Genomic DNA, 17,845 nt, shown 5'->3' with positions numbered 1-17,845 from the left:
TCACACTGATATTCATGGCCTTCAGAAGGTTTTTTTGGAAGTCCTTTTGCAATTCTCACAGAACTGTCAGGTAAAGACTCAGAGAAGATGACTGGATTCCCTCTCTAAGTAGTCAATTATGCAACAAACAAGATGGCAGAGCCACCTTCCAGGAAATGAAAGCATTCCCCACCCACAGCCTCATTCCCCGTGCAGAACTCCAGACAAAGAGCCTGCAAGGATGAACTTTGCCTCCCCATTCCCCTCCTCACAGGGATGTCTCAGCTTGTAATCATTAATGAGCTCTCCTGTGATGGAAGAGTGACTGTGCAGCCTGGATATCACTCAGAGCTGCTTGGGGGAACCAGGAGCTGCTGAAAATGCTGAGCAGGTACCACAAAGCAGCGGCCGACGGCAACGTGGACCTGCTGAAAGAGGCCACCAAGAAAGACCTCAACACTTCAGATGAAGATGGGATGACTCCCACCCTTCTGGCAGCCTACCACGGGTATCTGGAAGCTCTGGAAGTCATTTGCAGGAGGGGGTAAGTTCAGCCAGCCTCCACTGCTCACAGCCTCCAAACTACAACTCCTGCCTCATGTTTGTAAAGCCCCGATGACCTCCGGCCCAAAAGGCTGAAAATCACAGCAATTCCTTTAAGGCATTGCCAAGAACTGTTTCTTTAGTGGCTGTGGTTTAGGTCCAAAGCCTGCAGGGAGATCTCTGCTGTTCCTCAGGCAGGGGGTGAGGAGCTCTGCAGGTGTCTGTCAGTGAGAGCACATCAGCATCCACAGGAGCACAGCGGGTCCTGCCGAGAGCACCCAGAGGAGCGGGGCCCTGGCACCTTTCCTTCCTCACTGCAGAAGGCTGCCAACAGCCTCTGAGGGTATCTTGAGACAGGTTTCATAGAGAAATCCCTAGATTTGAAACAGTTTTACAAGAAATATCTCCCATTTGCTTCCAAAGTGCAGTTAGTAGGCACTTGTGAAGATTTAATGCTGTCCAGAGGTGAGTCACAACAGACAGCCTTGAGCCAGTAACATCTAAAATGGTTATTTCTGTGCTTTTTTAACAACCACCATCAGGCTAAAATGGAGAGTACTGATTCAGAAGCTGTGATAGGACCCTTGTAAACCATAAAAAAAAAAGAAAAAAATGAAAGGAAGGTTTTCTACAGGTTTATTTTCTAGGAATAAAATGTCTGAATCATTTAAATGTCTTACACGGTTAGAATATCTTATTGAAGTGGTAATTACCTCTCCACCATCAGTACTCTATTGCTCAGAGCCTACCTTTTAAGCTGTGGCTCTGTAATAACATCTAATTAAAGAAAATCTGCTCTTGTGTAGAGATAGAGTTAATAAAATGTTCTTTTGCAGAACAGTGAACAGATTGTAGGGAACAGCTGAATAACTATTTGGATGTATCTGAGTTTTATTTTATTAAAAATTGAGTTGAAAAAAAATTTTCATAGATTTGCTTTATAGCTCATTGGGCTCAGGTGTGGCTGTGGTATCACAATGAAAAAGACCTTTGGACTGCGTGGTTGTTGCTGTGTCCTCGGGAAAGGCAAAAATAGATTGACAATTAAGGCAGCTCCCAGGAAATACCTGTCAATAATGTTTGTCCCTGAACACCTGCAAGCCAGAACAACTAGATAAGGAACAAATAGAGGAATAATTTTTTTTTTTAATTTGATTGAAAAATATATCTCCTCCCACATAAACTGAAAGAAATCACAGCAGATAACACAAAGATCAAAATTTCTGTATATTTGTTATTTCGTGTATTTCTAAGTCTTTTTCTTGGTAGAGGACAGCTTTGGGACAGTATCACCTCAAAATCTTCAAACATATGTATTTACCTCTATTTTAATCTAAGATTTCTTGACATAATCAGGAAAATGTGTCTGTCAGAGGTATGGCTGCATTCTCATTGTGTTTTTGGGGAGAAGCTGAGTTTTAGAAGATATTTGAGCTGTTCTCCAGTCAGTTCATGTTTTCTTGTGAGAAAATATTTTAATTATTTTTAACAAATTTGTTCTTTCCTTGAAGAGGTTTCCTGAAAGAGGCTCTGAGGTACAGGGCAATTTTCTTTAGAGTGGTTGCAGATCTCAGGACTCTCAAGCTTTAGCCCTTGGAAATTTACAATAAACCCTTTTCATCTTGAAATAATTTGTCTTCCCAGGCATCAGGAGACATTTTCTCTGCTTGCCTTGCAGGTACATGAATAAAGGCAAGACCAAATAGCAGAATCTTCTCTCTTTTGTGTGAGCCCTTTCCTTGGGAAAGCAGGGAGTATGAGAAGCCAGAGTAGATGTCAAACCTTGTGCAAAGTCCCACTGAGCTGGGAGCAGCCCCTGGAGTTTGTCAATTGTTTGAGACTCAGAGGCTGGCAGGTTCCAGGGGCAGCAGAGACCACAACCAGCTCTGAAGGGGAAGGGATGACCCGGCCCTCCCCAGCTCATGGTGCCCAGCCAGATCACAAATGTGGGAATTCAGGAGCCCAGCACGCCCAGCCACAGCCAGGCAGCTCCCCAGGGCACGGCCAAAAAGCAGAAATATGTGCACATGGCTGCCACATGTCTGAGAGGAGAAACTTTGATCCTCAGCTGCCCCCTCCTTGTGGCAAAGCCTGAGCAAAGCTGGCTCTGCTGGACCCCTGAGCTCAGCCCTGCCTGGGGCAGCTCAGGCTGAAGGCTGTGCTCAGATCTGACCCCCAGCAAAGCTGGCAGTGCTTTTCTGCAGAGCCCCAAAGGCAGAGATGGTGCCTGGGGGACATTCTGTGACAGGGTGTAGCATGTCTTCCACAGTACAGCTCTGAGTCATTGAAATGCTTGAACTCCCAAGAGCAGAAATTCTCCTTGGGAATTTGGTCCCTGGCTCTGAAGTCAATAAAGATTTCGGACTTCTGTGGCCACCCTGTTGTTTGGTCACAAGAGGACACAAGCTTTGTTCTGAGCATTGCCAAGGCTGACCTTGCCAAATGTGCATCTAAATATTCAAGTTGTCTGCAGAGAGTAGTTCAGTGTGAAGTCAGTGCAAGAGTTTAAAATCAAGCAATACTTTTCACTGGCTTTAAATTCAATTGAAAAATGTGGCATTTTATTTTCAAATGAACTTCTGCTTTTCAAACCATCCTGAGTAAAAGCAGCTTACAGAGAACAAAAGAGTTGACAAACAATGGCATCTCTCTGGGCTTAAACTAATAACAATGGAGACAAATGGGTAATTAGGGCTTTACTCTGGATCATTTACCTAATATCTACCTAAAAAGTTACTGCAGGAGCTCATTAAGTGTCTATCACTGTGGCCAGTGAGGAAACCACCAAATATTGCCCTCTATTTGACATGCAAAAAGAACAAATCACCAAGAGCACTTTAAAATATTTCATGGAAATGTTCTTGAAACAATTTTGCCAGTAATTCCGATGAGAATAAGTCAAAGCCTGAGCCCACTTTTGGTTGCCAGACCCTGGGATGACAAAGGAAATGCCCTGGCTCCCTTATGGGGAGATGCAGTCACAGTCAGCCCTGTGAGCTTGTGGAACTCCCAGGGGAGGGGTGAGAGCTCATGGCACACACAGAGCCACACTCAGGGCAGGATTAGAGCTCATGGCACACTCAGGGCAGGAATGAGAGCTCATGGCACACACCGCCACACTCAGGGCAGGATTAGAGCTCATGGCACACTCAGGGCAGGATTAGAGCTCATGGCACACACAGAGACACTCAGAGCAGGAATTAGAGCTCATGCCACACACAGCCACACTCAGGGCTTGTGCCAGGGGGTGCAGCCCTGTTCTAGCAGCTGGAGCCAAGCTGAGCCATTGTCCCTGGGCTGTTCTCCTCAGAGCAGGGCACAGTGACACATTTGGTGTCAGAGCTCAGGGTGCGTACCCAGCTCACTGTGTGCTGTTTTCCCTGGCAGGGGTGACCCAGACAAGTGTGACATCTGGGGGAACACGCCCCTGCACCACGCTGCCTGCAATGGCCACATCCACTGTGTCTCCTTTCTGGTGAGCTTTGGGGCCAACATCTTTGCTCTGGACAACGACCTGCGCACCCCCCTGGAGGCAGCTGCCAGCAGGGACCGCAGGGAGTGCGTCCAGATCCTGGACAAAGCTGCCACCGAGCAGAACCTGCTGAACCCAAAGAAGGTCTCCAAACAAAAGGCACAGGCCCAGAGGAATGTGGAGAGACAAATCAAGGAGTGTGAGAAGCGCCAGGAGAAACACCAGCAGGAAATGAACCGGAATTATATTAAAGAAAAGGTTGGCACAGTGAATTCTTCCAAAGGAACGCACTCCAGGGTGAAGTTGCCCGGGTTATTTGCTTCAAATACCACAAGTACTTTAACCAAAAACCTGAAAGATACCTTGAAACTCAAGACAAAAAAGACAACTGACAGCACAAGAAGGCAGGAAACACAAAGAAATGACCAAGAGGATGATATGGGTAGGAAAAGTGTGATGCATTTGTTTGATGAGAAAGAGGAGGATGAATTACTGAATGACCTTGGAGAGAAAAACCTTGGTGGTAGTGACAGTCAGCTCTCCATTTTTCAGCGGCCAGGTCTTGGCAAGATTGTGTTTGGAAGGAATTTGGCTGCAGAGGTAAATCCTGAAACTGTGTCTTCTGAGAAAGAAGGTATAAGAGATAGAATAGCCAGTGAGCTCTTTCAGTATGAAAACACTGAGAATGGCAGGGAAGATGATGCTGAAAACAGTGCAGATGTCCCTTGGAATGAGGAAGAAGTCATTTGGGATGATGAGGAAACAGAGAATACACCCCTTGAGGTATTTCTGGCATCACAGATGCTGGATGAGTTTCTTCCAGTCTTCATGAGGGAAAAAATTGATTTAGATGCCCTGATGCTATGTTCTGATGAAGATCTACAGAGCATTCAGATGGAGCTTGGGCCGAGAAAGAAAGTCCTGAATGCTGTGAATAAAAGAAAACAGGCACTCGAGAACCCTGGAAAAACTGTAGATACTTGCTTATAAATTATCCTATCTGTTGTTGTTACCTACTGATTCATGAGCTTTCCCTTTTTCCAGTGTTCAACTCTTTTCAGCAGTCTGCTAAAGCAAAAGGCAGAGAGGTTACCAATTGCTTCAGGAAGTACAGCAGGGATAACAATTTTCCTCTCTGGATGAGTAGTTCTGGTGAACAGCAAATTAAGTATATTCTGCCAAAAAGCAAGAATGTGAAGTTAAAAACCAAAAAGCTTTTTCTCCATGAACTGTTTATGTGGATTGGATTTCTTTTGGTCCAGATAATTTCAAATATCAGTGAAGACCAGGCCTGCTGCATTCCTTAATAAAGCCCTTCCTTTCTTCTCCGAAACCACAATGCAAAGAGCATTCTCAGAGCCTGAGAGCTTTGAGTATTCTCCATTTGCTACTGAAGGATCAGTAAAAACAATCTTCCTAGTACTGGTGGTATATAGAAAAGGAATCTGAATCTTGATTTTAGCTCTGGTTTATTGACTCTAATCACCTTTGGATTAATGTAAATAAGACTAATTTACAGCAAGTTTCATATATTTGTCAGTAAAGTTTTTACTTCTGTATTGACAATAATTTAAAAATACATGAAGTACCTTCCCAGGAGATGTTCAGTGTGAGTTGGATATTCCTTTCTTGTCTCATTAGACTGGATCCAATTGCCAGCACCCATCATGTCCTAAATGTCATCAAGGCTGCAATACTTTTAACTGCAAGAAGCTGAGGTTTCATTTTCAAAATTTTGGATCTATTTTGGTATAGCCCCAGCTTATTCCTATAGGCTGCATTTTCCATGCAAAGTTCCAGAAATGAGGATTCATATCCCACACCATTTTCTGTGGGCTGTTGTCAGCCTTAGCCTGAGAGCTGTGCATGACACACACAGCTCATAAAAATAAAAAAAGAAAATGAGCTGTGCTGCTGTGGAAGCTCCTGCTCTTCCCACTCTATCTGGAGGCACTCACAGCAGGGTTCCCCAGTTCCCCTGGGAAGCCAGCACTATCAGATTTAAATTAATCACTCCTGTTGAGCTTTGTGAATCTAATAAAGTGCTTTTAGCCGCCATGCTCTGGCTAAGATCACAGATTTTGCATGCACATTCATTAGCAGAACATTTAGCTTTAAAGCTCTTTTTATATCTTTCCATTAGCCAGCTATGACTTTTTCCTTAGGGCTATGCTGCATTTGTGGATGCTTATCCTGGTTAATGATCTGTTTTTTCATGTTTCTTCTTTCCATATAATCTTGTGACTGTGATTTGTATATTATAATATCTTTTCTTGGATAGACTTTATACTGCATTCTTCCCTGCTTGGATTCCTGCACACAGAAGGTTGATATGTTCTTATATTAAGCAATTATGTCAAAGTCCTGTCCTGTGCAACCTTCCATGATTGCTTTTTCTACTCATGTGCTTTGCTGTTTTCAGATTTTATCAACCCCTTTGTTTCCTTTAGAGTCTGGAAGCACTGGAACCCCAGCTGTGACTCCTTTCAGTTCAGTTGGAGAGACTTTATGTACCACATGTGCAATCCTAGAGCAGAACCCAAACCCAAATCATACACCCAGGCACAGCCCTGCCAAGTACAAGGTTCTCCTTCCTTAAGGATTTAATACTCTGCACTGAAAAGATATTAAGAAAATGTGTAGTGGGACAACTGAAAAACTGAGTATCACAGAGGGACAGAGAACTCCCTATGTCTTCCATTTACATTCAGTGATCACATTTATTGAGAGTGTTGTCACTGCAACAACTTGAATACTTTCTTTCTTGTCATCAAATAAATCAACCACAAACCAGAAAAGGAATGGACAACAAAATGAGTGTCAAAGACAAACAGCAGTATCTATTTAATTTTAATATAAATGCAAGTTACACAATTTCATGATCCATCAGTTTGTAAGAGAAGGAAACATAGAAATTGATGCTATTATTTCCCCTCAGAAAATCTAAAAGGTGGCATCCAAGCAATTCCCATTGTAGCTGAACTTCATGACATCAGAGGTACAACACTGAAGCCAGGCTCCCAAAATCTCCCACTGCCAACGAAGCTGAGAACAATGTGGGTTTTCAGAACCAGGTCTTTGGAGTGGCTCCATTTATTTTTTAAAGTGCATAGTCTGTAGGGGAGTACATGTGAAAATAAACTGGACTTGTCTTCTTCCCAAACACTACATCTCACTTCAAATTTCAAATCTGGTATAACACTGGCCCAGAACTGGGATAATACTGTCATAATTATTAATTGCAAGTTTCCATGGAGTCATTGAATAATGGACCATCATTTGCTTTCATGTTTACCTCAGGTTAGTGTAGTTCTGAATGAATGAACCGAACAACTAAGTCAACACAAACTTCTGGACACTTCAGAAATGACAGAGAAGAAACAAGACATGTAAAAACAGAAGGGTAATTTTGCTACAATTAAAACACAAAGGCTCACAGAGAAATTTCTGTTGTTCTTTTTCTGATGGAATAAACAGGATCAGTGGAGTTCAGTTTGGATCCACACCAAACATCCTTCAGGCCTATCAGTGGTCTGGTACCTTTCTATGCTACCTCTACCACTCAGTACATTTTCCAACTAGCTTACACCAGGCTTACAACTGGGAGTATTATTTATATCACACCTGCACTGTACTCATTTACCTCTTCTACACCTATCTATGCATCCTCCAGGGCTTTAATGCCAGCTCCTCCTGACCCTCCTTCCTGCTGCTCTGCTCTATTCTACTGGCATGTTATAAAATGTCATCCTACTCTTCCACAGCAGGTAGAAACACTTAATAGCCTGCATGAAATAATATGCAAATGGAAATAAAATTTCACAAGGCACAACTTGGGAGCCTGAGACAGGAATTTGTTTCCAGGGCAATAGCTGTTTTTCAGCAGATGCTCACTCTTTTGCAAGGCAGTTGCATAACAGCACAAAACTGGAACTTTTCCTTATGTGACTGGGCTCCTCTGCCAGGGAAGGATCATGAAAATTCCTGCCCCAGCTAATATCTGTGATAATAGAACAATTAGCAATTGAAGCATGGTACAGCCAAATTGAAAATATTTGCCTGTATACTTGAAATCAGTTTGTGTGGTTCCAGCCTTCTAGAAGCTTAGAAAAACTCAGAGGCACCATAGATTACCAGCAAAATATCCCTACAGAATTGAGATAAAGTTAAATCAAAACACATATTAGTCCTCACATTCTGTGTGACTCCTTGCAATATGAAAATGGCAATATCCCAGTCAGGCATGTACTAAGGGAGGTACTGAGCAGAAACCCAGCTGGATAGAAATATGGTTATTACATAAACCCCCACTCAGAACTGTGCCCTTAGTGAAAAACCACCGAGTCTGAGGGCAAAGGAAGGTGGATTGCAAGGGGTAAAAAAAGTGGCGACTTCAGTGAGCTGGAAGGGAAGGTGTGTCCTGGAGGTAGAGTTGGGCTGTGTGCCTTGGAGGCTGAAGACAAGGTCCCTGTCACTGGAGCACTGAAACCCACAGCTGCATTTAAAGTACCATCACAGGTAAATATGATGCCAGAGTCCATTCTACAAACTGATCTATTTAACACCAGAATGAATTATCCCTCTAAAAACCACAAAATCTACACACAGGCTTTTGCTACAGAAATACTTAGAGAGGAAAGGCATTGATTCCATAATGATACCAAAATATGGAAAGATACCCTTGTTAGCATCACTGCAAACATCTAATACTTGCTGTTACAAAAGAGAGACATTTATTAACAATACTGCAAGTATCTAATACTTGAAATTAGAAGACTTTAGAAATTAGTCTATTGCCGAAATTTTACTTTTCCTTCTTGAATGTTCTAGAAGGGCCACATGTAAATATGATTGGTGCCTTTCTTGTTAGCACAGGATTCAGGGAAACTAAGTGCAAACGATTTTCTTGGCCTCACTGGCATTGTAGTCTTCTCTCTTTAGTCACCAGCTGACCACGCATCATAAACAAATTTTGCTGCTACTGTGTCTTCAACTGCCATCCCTGAAAAAGAATGGAAGTTTCCTTCAAACAGTTATTCAGCTGTACAAATAATTTTGCTTCAGAAGGGAACAGGAAGACTCAGGAGATTATCTAACTGGACAGGAACAGGAATTATTTCCCATCCCAAACACCTGCAGTGTTACATTCAAAGTCCAAAGCCATCATGCATTGTTGGGTGTGCTGTATGAAGTTAATGTAACAGCAGGAATCTAATTTTCAGTGTTCATATCACAACTGGGTCCTTTTGGAGATGTCATGTAGCTCAGAGCATGGCAATTCATGCCCAGTGGCACCCTTTCCCCAAGGCCAGCCCCACAGGACAGTGTCACATTGTCCCAGGTCAGACAGACCCCACGGGTGGAACAGCGGGGCAGTCGGGCTGCTGCTCCATTAATAAATGCTGCACTCATGTCTTGAACAACTGTGAAATGGAAAATGGACTTCTATTGTTTGCCTGCTTTCCTATCACTTTTCATTACATCAATCCTGCTAGATAAACAAGAAGGGAAATAAAAAGGGAAAATGCAAATCACAGTCTACTTTCTTGTGGACAGTGCATTGCCACAGCGGTTCTGAAGATGATCAGCAGCTTTCCCACGCATGGGGGACCTAATGAAGAACAAGGCATTGTTTTCTGTCAGCCTTGGACACAGGAGGGGCTGTTCTTACCCAATGATTTAAACACTGTTGTTTTCTCAGGCAGGGCTGGTTTTGTACCCTTCAAAACCTCCCCCAGCTCAGCAAAAATCTCCGCCTGTGAAAAAAAAATACATATTTATACAAAAACATAATACCCACACATACATTAAGAGGAAAAAAAACCCCTTTTCTTCTGAATGACTTCAAAAGAAAGAACTCCTCCAGTGCTGCATCCAAAACTGATTACTTTCCATGGTGAAGCAGATCAACATTCAGACAAATTATATAGAAACTGGACTGAAATCAGAGGAGCAGAATGGTTTTCAAAGCAAAACAGCTGGCAGACTTTCCTCAGACAGTAAGTTTTTTTACAGAGGATAGCTTGTTACTTGTCCAACAAAACACATGGGATTCCACACACATTACCATATCTGGAGCTCTTATGTTAAACCTCAAAAGTGTAAATCATATTTATTCTGCAGACACATTAAAAGAGAAAAAGAAAACTCCATTGAACCTCAAAGAGTCCCTGCTGGCAAATCTGTGCAGACCATTGTCTGCTTGGCTTGTGTGGTCCATTCTTTGGGCTGGTCCATTCAGTGTCAATCACACTGAAGTCTCAGGGGAAGAAAGTTACAGGTCTTACTAAATAGATTTGAAGAATATTTATGATGAACAAACACTGCAGGAAATGTAAGTCTTTCAACAGCAATACATTGTTATCATCAAAAGCCAGTGCTGAAATCATGCTACTGTAATATGGTGTCATATAATGGTAGATAGAGAGGTTGCATGGCTTGGTCACAGACAGAACAATTGCAGTTTGAAACCACTTCATCCTTCAACCCTGCCTGGAGAGTGTCAAAAACTACATTTGATGCCCTAAAGTTTCAGTGCAGGTCATCATCAATACCAACTCATTTCAAATGCAAGCCAATTGCCACAAAAATAAAGCTCATAGTTTTAGAAAGCCTTACCCCTGATAAAATAACATCTCCTGATTCTGTAAGAGCAGCATCTCTGGAATCCACAAACAGAACAGAATTCTTCATCAGCTCATCATCCAGTTCTCTCCAGTCTGGTCTGCTTGCTCCAACAGCTAAAGCAACAAAACCGATGAACTTGGGAGCAATGTTTAAAACAAATTCCAACCACATTTTGTTCAAAAGACACGTGTGAAGTAACAATCAACACTATTATGGAAATGTAATGTACAAAAAGATCCAGTGTTAGCCTTGGAGAAATACTGATTGATAGGACAACAGAAAAACATTCAAGATTTGTTATGTCAGTAAGACATCCTTATCAGACAAGTCTAAGTAGCTGAGGCAAAAGAAAATCCTCTCCCTTTGTCTGTTACCTCTTATACCCTTGTTTTCATCAGATCATTACCAAATTGATTTTACACACCTTTATTAGATTATCACTTACCCAGAGAAACTGAAAACAAATCATGGAGCTTAATTTTTTATACACAGCACCAAGATCATTTTCAACTTGTTTTGGGCTTAAAAAACAAGCAAACAAAAAACCCAACAGAAACTAAAAGGACTACCCAGTTATACTGTATTCAGATATTTTTTACATGCCCAGCTGTTAAGGAGCAATAAATTTGCATTTGCCACATTTGCATTTGTTGCTCAAATGCCTCTTCAAACAAATGGTACAAATGCCTCAATGAAGGGTAAAAAATGGCAAGGAAAGGAGAGAGGTCTTTGTGTCTGTGTTGCCTCAGTGACTGTGGACCTTAATTGATTTTGTTGTATTTCTGACTTCCTTGCCATGACACAACACAGACAACGACTTTCAATGACAAAGGACTAAATTGAGTTTGAAAAATTGGTAGGAAGCTGCTGGAATGTGGGACCTTTCTTTAAATTGCTCCCTTTCAGAACTTGCTTTTGTCTTATTACCAGGCTATCTGGAAAGTGCACAAGGTCATCTGAAAAAGGCCCACAATTCATGAAAATAAACAAACAAAGGCACATCGAGAGACTCCAAACAATAGTGTGGCAACATCATTACAAGGCAGGCAACAAAAAAAGCACCCCTCCAAACCTCACTATAATTAGAGGTTAAATTATGATGTTCTTAACTCAGTTATTGCATCTTCATAACTCAAGTAAAAAAGTAAATTGGTGTGATCAGCCCCAAAAGAAACAAATAGAGGAGATTACAAAATTGGTGGAAGAGAAGATGACACCACCAGGGCAATGTAACAATGAGCAGTAACTACTTAGAAATAAGAACATTTGTATAGGTTATTTAAATGGAGAGCAAGGTGAGAATAATGACAACATGAGGGCAAAGATGATGTGTCACCATCATATTTTCTGGAAAAAGCCCTTTGCCCAGGAGTCTTCTCCTAGGAAGCTGAGAAGCCTCAGAGAAAAAGGAAAACAATACTATCTCATTTGCTTCTCTGTGTTCTGCTGCTTTGGAATGTGGTTTGGACACTGTTTACCAACAGGTGCATGTTTGATTGGTTTCATGTGAATTGTTTTAACTTAATGACCAATCACAGCCAGCTGTGTCGGACTCTGAGGAGAGAGTCACAATTTTTTCATTAGTATCTTCTGGCCTTCTGTAAGTATCCTTTCTCTATTCTTTAGTATAGTTTAGTACTCTTTAGTATTCTTTTATATAATATAGATCACAAAATAATTAATTAGCCTCTAAGAACATGGAGTTAGATTCATCATTTCCTCCTCCATCTGGGGAACCCCGAAAATGCCACAATGATGCACCACTAAGAGAAAAGAGCACACGGGAAAAGAGCAAATCCCATGCTCTAGCAAAAATCTCCTGCTGGATTATGCAGGCATTCTGACTCCAGGAGGACAGGGCTGGGAAAAGGGATCCTCAGTAAAGAGGAGAAGTCAAAAGGTAAAGAACATTAATTCTATGGAGCACAGAGAACTGCTTCCCAACAGATGGTGATGCTACACAAAGTGCTAATAAACACCTGCTGTACACAAGAACCTACCGTTGATGTGGGCACCTGGCTTCACCCAGTCCCCGAAGAGGATGGGAGCCGTTGCCATGGTGACTGTCACGATCACATCCGCCCCTGTCACCGCCTCCCGGGCGGAGGAGCAGACCCGCACGGGGCCGCCGGCAGCGCTGGCAAACTGCACCGCCCTCTCCTTGGTGCGATTCCATATCCTCACCTCCGGGGGAAAAACACAACAAAGCAAAGACAGATCAACCTGGAGAGCTTCTCCTTGCCGAAACAGAACATTTCATTTAAGTTTTTAGTAAATAGTTAAACATCTCCTAAAGGCTGGGGGTTTTTTCCCCTTTAATGTTATCATACAAGTAAGTTAATTTCAAGAGTGTTCAGCTACATTTGAATGCCTGTTTTGTGATGCTAGAATAACATCTCCTTGTAGAGGAGATTATTCTTATAAAATGCAAATATTTCTGAAAATTACATTTAAAGGAAAGTCACAAAAAACTTATCTAAGTATGGCATATACAGTAGGATCTTCTCAAACAAAAAGCTATTTGAAACAACTTTGATTCCAAACTTTTCTTAAATACCAACATTTGAGCAAGAAATTCTTGCTGCTCTGACTACTCTTGAGTTCTGTAGAAACAGAACCAAAATATGATTAATCTTAACTTTTATGGTGGAATGACCATGGCTGGATACCTGGTGCCCACAAAACTCTTTCATCACTCCCCTCCCCAGCAGCACAGGGAGAGGGAAGAGAAAAGAAAACAAGATGGAAATATAAGTGGGTCAAGATAAAGGCAGTTAAATAAAACAGAAACAAATGTTGGAGAGACAGCCTTGATGCTGTGTGAGCACTGCTCAGAAGCAGCCAAACCACTGGGGTGTTATCAGAGCCCTGGAGCTGCCAGTGCACAGCACTGCGAGGGCTGCTCTGGGAACAGGAGCTCCATCCCAGCCTTACCTGATACAACTTCACTGGCTGTACTTTTTTACAATGAATCCTGCAACATGCTAGAGAAAAATAAATGTATCTTGTTAAGATGTGCCTGTTACCTCTTTAAATGTGAACAGTTCTGTGAAGATATCATAATGGCTGTATGCTTGAACACCAGCTCCCAAAATGCACAGCACTTCTGCAAAAGGTGGCATTAACAACTGAACAGTACCAGGAATAAAAAAAATCAAAAGAGAATTTGTAAGGACAATATATTAACAGGCATTACAAATATATATCAAAATACTACAAAAGAAAGTAGTATTGTTAATCCTTTTAAACAACAAAATAGTACATAAACAAGTATTCAACAATCACTATATATATTGGGCCTTTTTTTTAATTGCACAAGCAAGCATCAGTAGCACCAAAGCACATCTTGGCTTAATTCCAGTGTTGAATTGTCTGACTTGAAATTCAGATTTAAGATGCAACAGCATGAACAGCAAGTTCTGGGGCCTCAGCACACTCCAATATTTACACACCCATGTGGCTGATTAAGTGTAAAATCACAGTGCTGGTGTTCTGCACTGGCTGAAAGCAGGGCTCAGAACCCCAAAAACCATCAGGACTGAGAGTGGCAGCTGCACAGGTAAACTGGTCCTGGCAGCCCCACACTAACCCACCTCTTGGCATTCACTGAAGCCATAAATCACACCACAAGCATATCCTGGCACTGCAAGAGCCATAATGCACAGACATTGTAAAAGTAGGGATGGTTCTGAGGAACAAATAATAAAATTCAGTTCCACAATTGTTTTTGGCTTTCTGGTTTAGTTCTCGTCTGTGATTCACCAGCACTTGGCAAAGGGGAAGACAGAGCTGCTGGAACCCAGCCCCAACTCTCCTTGTGTCTTGTTTACGCATTTGCTGTGGCCACTCGCTCCTGCCTAAAAAGCTTTAGAATTGTCTGGGCTCTCAAGGTTTATTCTGCTACTAACAAATGGAGAAAAATCTCATTGATCCCATTTCTCAGTAGTAAGAATTTGTTTTAATGTGCCTTTTAAAGCTGTAAAGCCCTGATTTCAAAGGTCCTTTGTGTAAGAGGGGTCTTTGAAAAGCAAATGCCATAAAAACAAGATGACAAATATGAGCTAAACTCAAACACTCCTGAAAATTTCCAAAAGAACAGATGACAATGAAGGATCTGATCTTGAAGTACCTTCAGCAGCCAAGCTCCTTTGAAGCCAGCATGGACTGCATGAAAACCATAGACCTGACCAAATACAGAATGGCCAAAATGAATGAGGTCCTGTAACCTCCTGTCCAAGGAGTTCATTGTAAATCACTCTGTCCTTTGGTTCAGGAGAAGCTCCTGGGGACAGGTCCTTCACTCAGTTTTATGGCAGTGTAGCTCCATTGCCATGGATAGAGTCACCCTGGCATGAACTGCCCCTCACAAAATGGTGAGATCAGCCTTCATTCTGATGCAAAGCTGAGGAGTGACAAACAACACTATTTTTCAGCTCTGGCCCTCTTCTTATTGCCTCAGCCTTTGAGGTGAAGGCTCAAACCCTGCTGTGCAATGCATGGCCACTTGCTCTCTTCCTGATATTAGCAGCCCAACCAAAAATAGCATTTAAAAAAGAAACCCAACACAACAATTTCCAACTAAAATTTCAGTGATACAAAACAATGCACAGCCAGATATACCTCACCTGTCTTTAGACACTGATATTTATGGCCATGGTCAGGGACAGTCATCTGGACACCCTCCAGTGACAACAGAGACACTGACAGACAGATAGACAACTCTGAACAAGTTATCCATCTATACTGGGCATCATCTATCTTAAAAGAAATGGAAATGTGCCTTTCCCCTCTTTTTACAGGTCCAGTGCCACCCACCTGTCCTGTACCAACAGCAGTTGGCATCTATCTAAATAAAATTCAATGTGCCACCACAACTACGTCACCCAAAGCCATAAAGGGGCATGTTAACACAAACACACAAGAAAGAAAATACAGTGAAAGACAGTAAATTCCTAGAAGAGGGTGCAATAGAAGCCACAAAAATATAGCTCAGATTCCTTCTCCAATCACACACAAAGTGTAAAAGCCAGACATGACTGACTCAAAACAGTGAGTTTAAGTTTTCCCTGAAAGTGCATATGTTATGATAAATCTAATTTAAAGCTGTATTGGATGAAATGGCATTTGCATCATTTGCTGTAGTTATTTTATAACTCCAAGCCCCACTTAGAGAACAGAAGACACACCTTGGTAGCAATGGCAGAAACTGCAGCTGTTCGTTTTGCTGTGATGACACTGCCATCCAGGACCTTTAAAAAAATTCAAACAGATTGAAGTGAACACTGAAAAATTAATAAATACCAAACATTCTCATCCAATTTGTAATGATGTGATGTTACAGATATAAAAGATATACACATGTAGAAGTCAGCAATCATTATCATAGCAACCACAAACCATACAAAGTCACGTTTAAATGGGCAGCTCCTCTGTTTATTCCAGTTCTTCCACATCATTCCATCAGCACAAAAGGAGTGAAAATGATCAGAGAAGAGCCACCTCTACCTCACCCAGCTCCTGATGCACTGCACTTCCCTGGCTCTCAGGCACAGGGAACACACATGACTCCAATACTCTGTGCTCCAGGAAGAGCAGGGAGCAGTGCAAGCTGGCAGTGGCTCCCCACTCTGCACTGTCCTGGTCTGTACAGATGGGTGATAGGGAACCACTGAATTTCCCAAAAATGTCTCACACATGGGACACTCCTGCTTCAATGACCATTGGCTACTGCATACATATTAATTATGGGGCAAAAAACTCAAGGGGTTTGGTAGAAGAACCCAAGATAGTTTTCTTGACCAGTTTTGTCCCTTTAATAAATCATTATTATTAAATTGCAATGCAAATCATCACTATTCTTAAGGAAAAAAATCTTAAATTCTTTAAATAAAGTAATCAGACTCTGAATACTAGTCCCTGCAATGCAAATTGTAAATCTCTTTCAACTTGAGACTTAAGATGGGTCAAGATCCATTTTTACATAGCAATGTGGGGGGCATTTTTGCTTTCAAACGCAAGATAAACTTCTCCTAATCATTTCTCTCTTCCAGTTCCACTCTGAGCTATCAGATTCAAATCACAGGCAGCAGTAAACAGCACGGAGAGTACAGTTTAACAGAAACGAAATACAGGCAGCTTTAAGCCAAATCCTGTTGGTAAGCTCAGGCCAATTTACACCAGCTTCAGCTTCCAAGTAGCAGAAGTGAGACCTGACAGCATGAGCAGAGAAGAACGCAGGACACACGAGACTCACAGCTTTCAAAGTGCCATTGCTGGGGTCAAACAGGAGCACAGTCGCCTGGTGGGAAGGCACAGAGGAGTCCTTCAGGTGCTCATAGAAAGTCACCAACTTGGTTGTCAGCGCATCGTCCGCAGCACTGTACGCGGGCATGACTCCGAGGTACCTCGGGGGAGAATTTCCTGCGTTACTCGCGCACCGCTATCACGGCAGCTCACAGCCAGCGACCGTCACACCGCTACCGGCCGCTCAATCGGCAACTCGGTACCGAGGGCCTTTTCTGATGCCCCAAACCCGCCCGCCCGCCCGGCTCCTGTCCCCGCCGTCCCTCGGGCAGCCCCGCCGCGCTCTCACCCGCCGTGGCGGGGCACGGGCAGCACGGTGCGCACGGGCTGCACCACCCCGCCCGCCGCGCCCCCGGAGAAGTTGGCCAAGGCGGCCTCCAGCGCCGGCAGCAGGAGGCTGGCGCGGTGCAGGTGCTTCTCCACCTCCTCGGCGCCGATGAACACGGGAGGAGTCGAGCCCATGGCGAGAGCCGGGGGACGGGACAGGACAGGATGGGGTAGAATAGAATAGGGTAGGATAGGACGGGACGGGTTGACGGGACTCCGAGAGGGCGACACAGAGCACCGCCCGCACCGCCGCTAAGAACTCGCCGGGGCGGCCCCGCTGCCGCCGGCCCCGCCGCGGAACCGCCCCGCGGAACCGCCCCGCGGAACCGCCCCGCGGAACCGCTCCTGGCTCCGCCTCCGCGCCCCACGCCCCTCAGGGGCGCGGCGGACATCGCGATGTCCGCGTTGAAATCGGCTCCGGTGCCCCGGGCATTGCCGTACCCGCGGGCATCGGGGCTGTCCCGCCTCACCCAGGCAGTGCTCGGGGGGAAGGCGGCTGCGAACTCCACGGAATGGCCCTGACATAGGTTGGGCACAGCCAGCCTGGGATCTCGCGTCCTGAGGGACAGTCCGTCCAGCGGCACCCGGCGCCCC

At 43.5% G+C, this 17,845-nt stretch overlaps 2 protein-coding genes across 2 annotated transcripts; one reads left to right on the top strand and one right to left on the bottom strand.

Moving 5' to 3' along the window:
• Window positions 1-359: 359 nt before the first annotated feature.
• Window positions 360-4,984, top strand: ANKS4B (ankyrin repeat and sterile alpha motif domain containing 4B). Its single transcript, XM_036392727.1, has 2 exons — window positions 360-523; window positions 3,910-4,984. The coding sequence occupies exons 1-2, from the start codon at window positions 360-362 to the stop codon at window positions 4,982-4,984; spliced, it is 1,239 nt and encodes a 412-aa protein (XP_036248620.1).
• A 1,824-nt stretch (window positions 4,985-6,808) lies between these two features.
• On the bottom strand, window positions 6,809-17,530 carry CRYM (crystallin mu). The gene is made up of 8 exons (XM_036392620.2): window positions 17,214-17,530; window positions 16,875-17,025; window positions 15,808-15,870; window positions 13,648-13,749; window positions 12,622-12,805; window positions 10,613-10,734; window positions 9,666-9,750; window positions 6,809-8,996 (listed from the first exon to the last, which is right to left on the bottom strand). The coding sequence occupies exons 1-8, from the start codon at window positions 17,384-17,386 to the stop codon at window positions 8,932-8,934; spliced, it is 945 nt and encodes a 314-aa protein (XP_036248513.1). The 5' UTR covers window positions 17,387-17,530; the 3' UTR covers window positions 6,809-8,931.
• Between the last annotated feature and the right edge of the window lie 315 nt (window positions 17,531-17,845).

Source organism: Molothrus ater, chromosome 16 (assembly GCF_012460135.2).
Source record: "Molothrus ater isolate BHLD 08-10-18 breed brown headed cowbird chromosome 16, BPBGC_Mater_1.1, whole genome shotgun sequence".
Taxonomy (NCBI): Eukaryota; Metazoa; Chordata; class Aves; order Passeriformes; family Icteridae; genus Molothrus; species Molothrus ater.
This window is presented reverse-complemented; position numbering and strand designations above follow the sequence as displayed.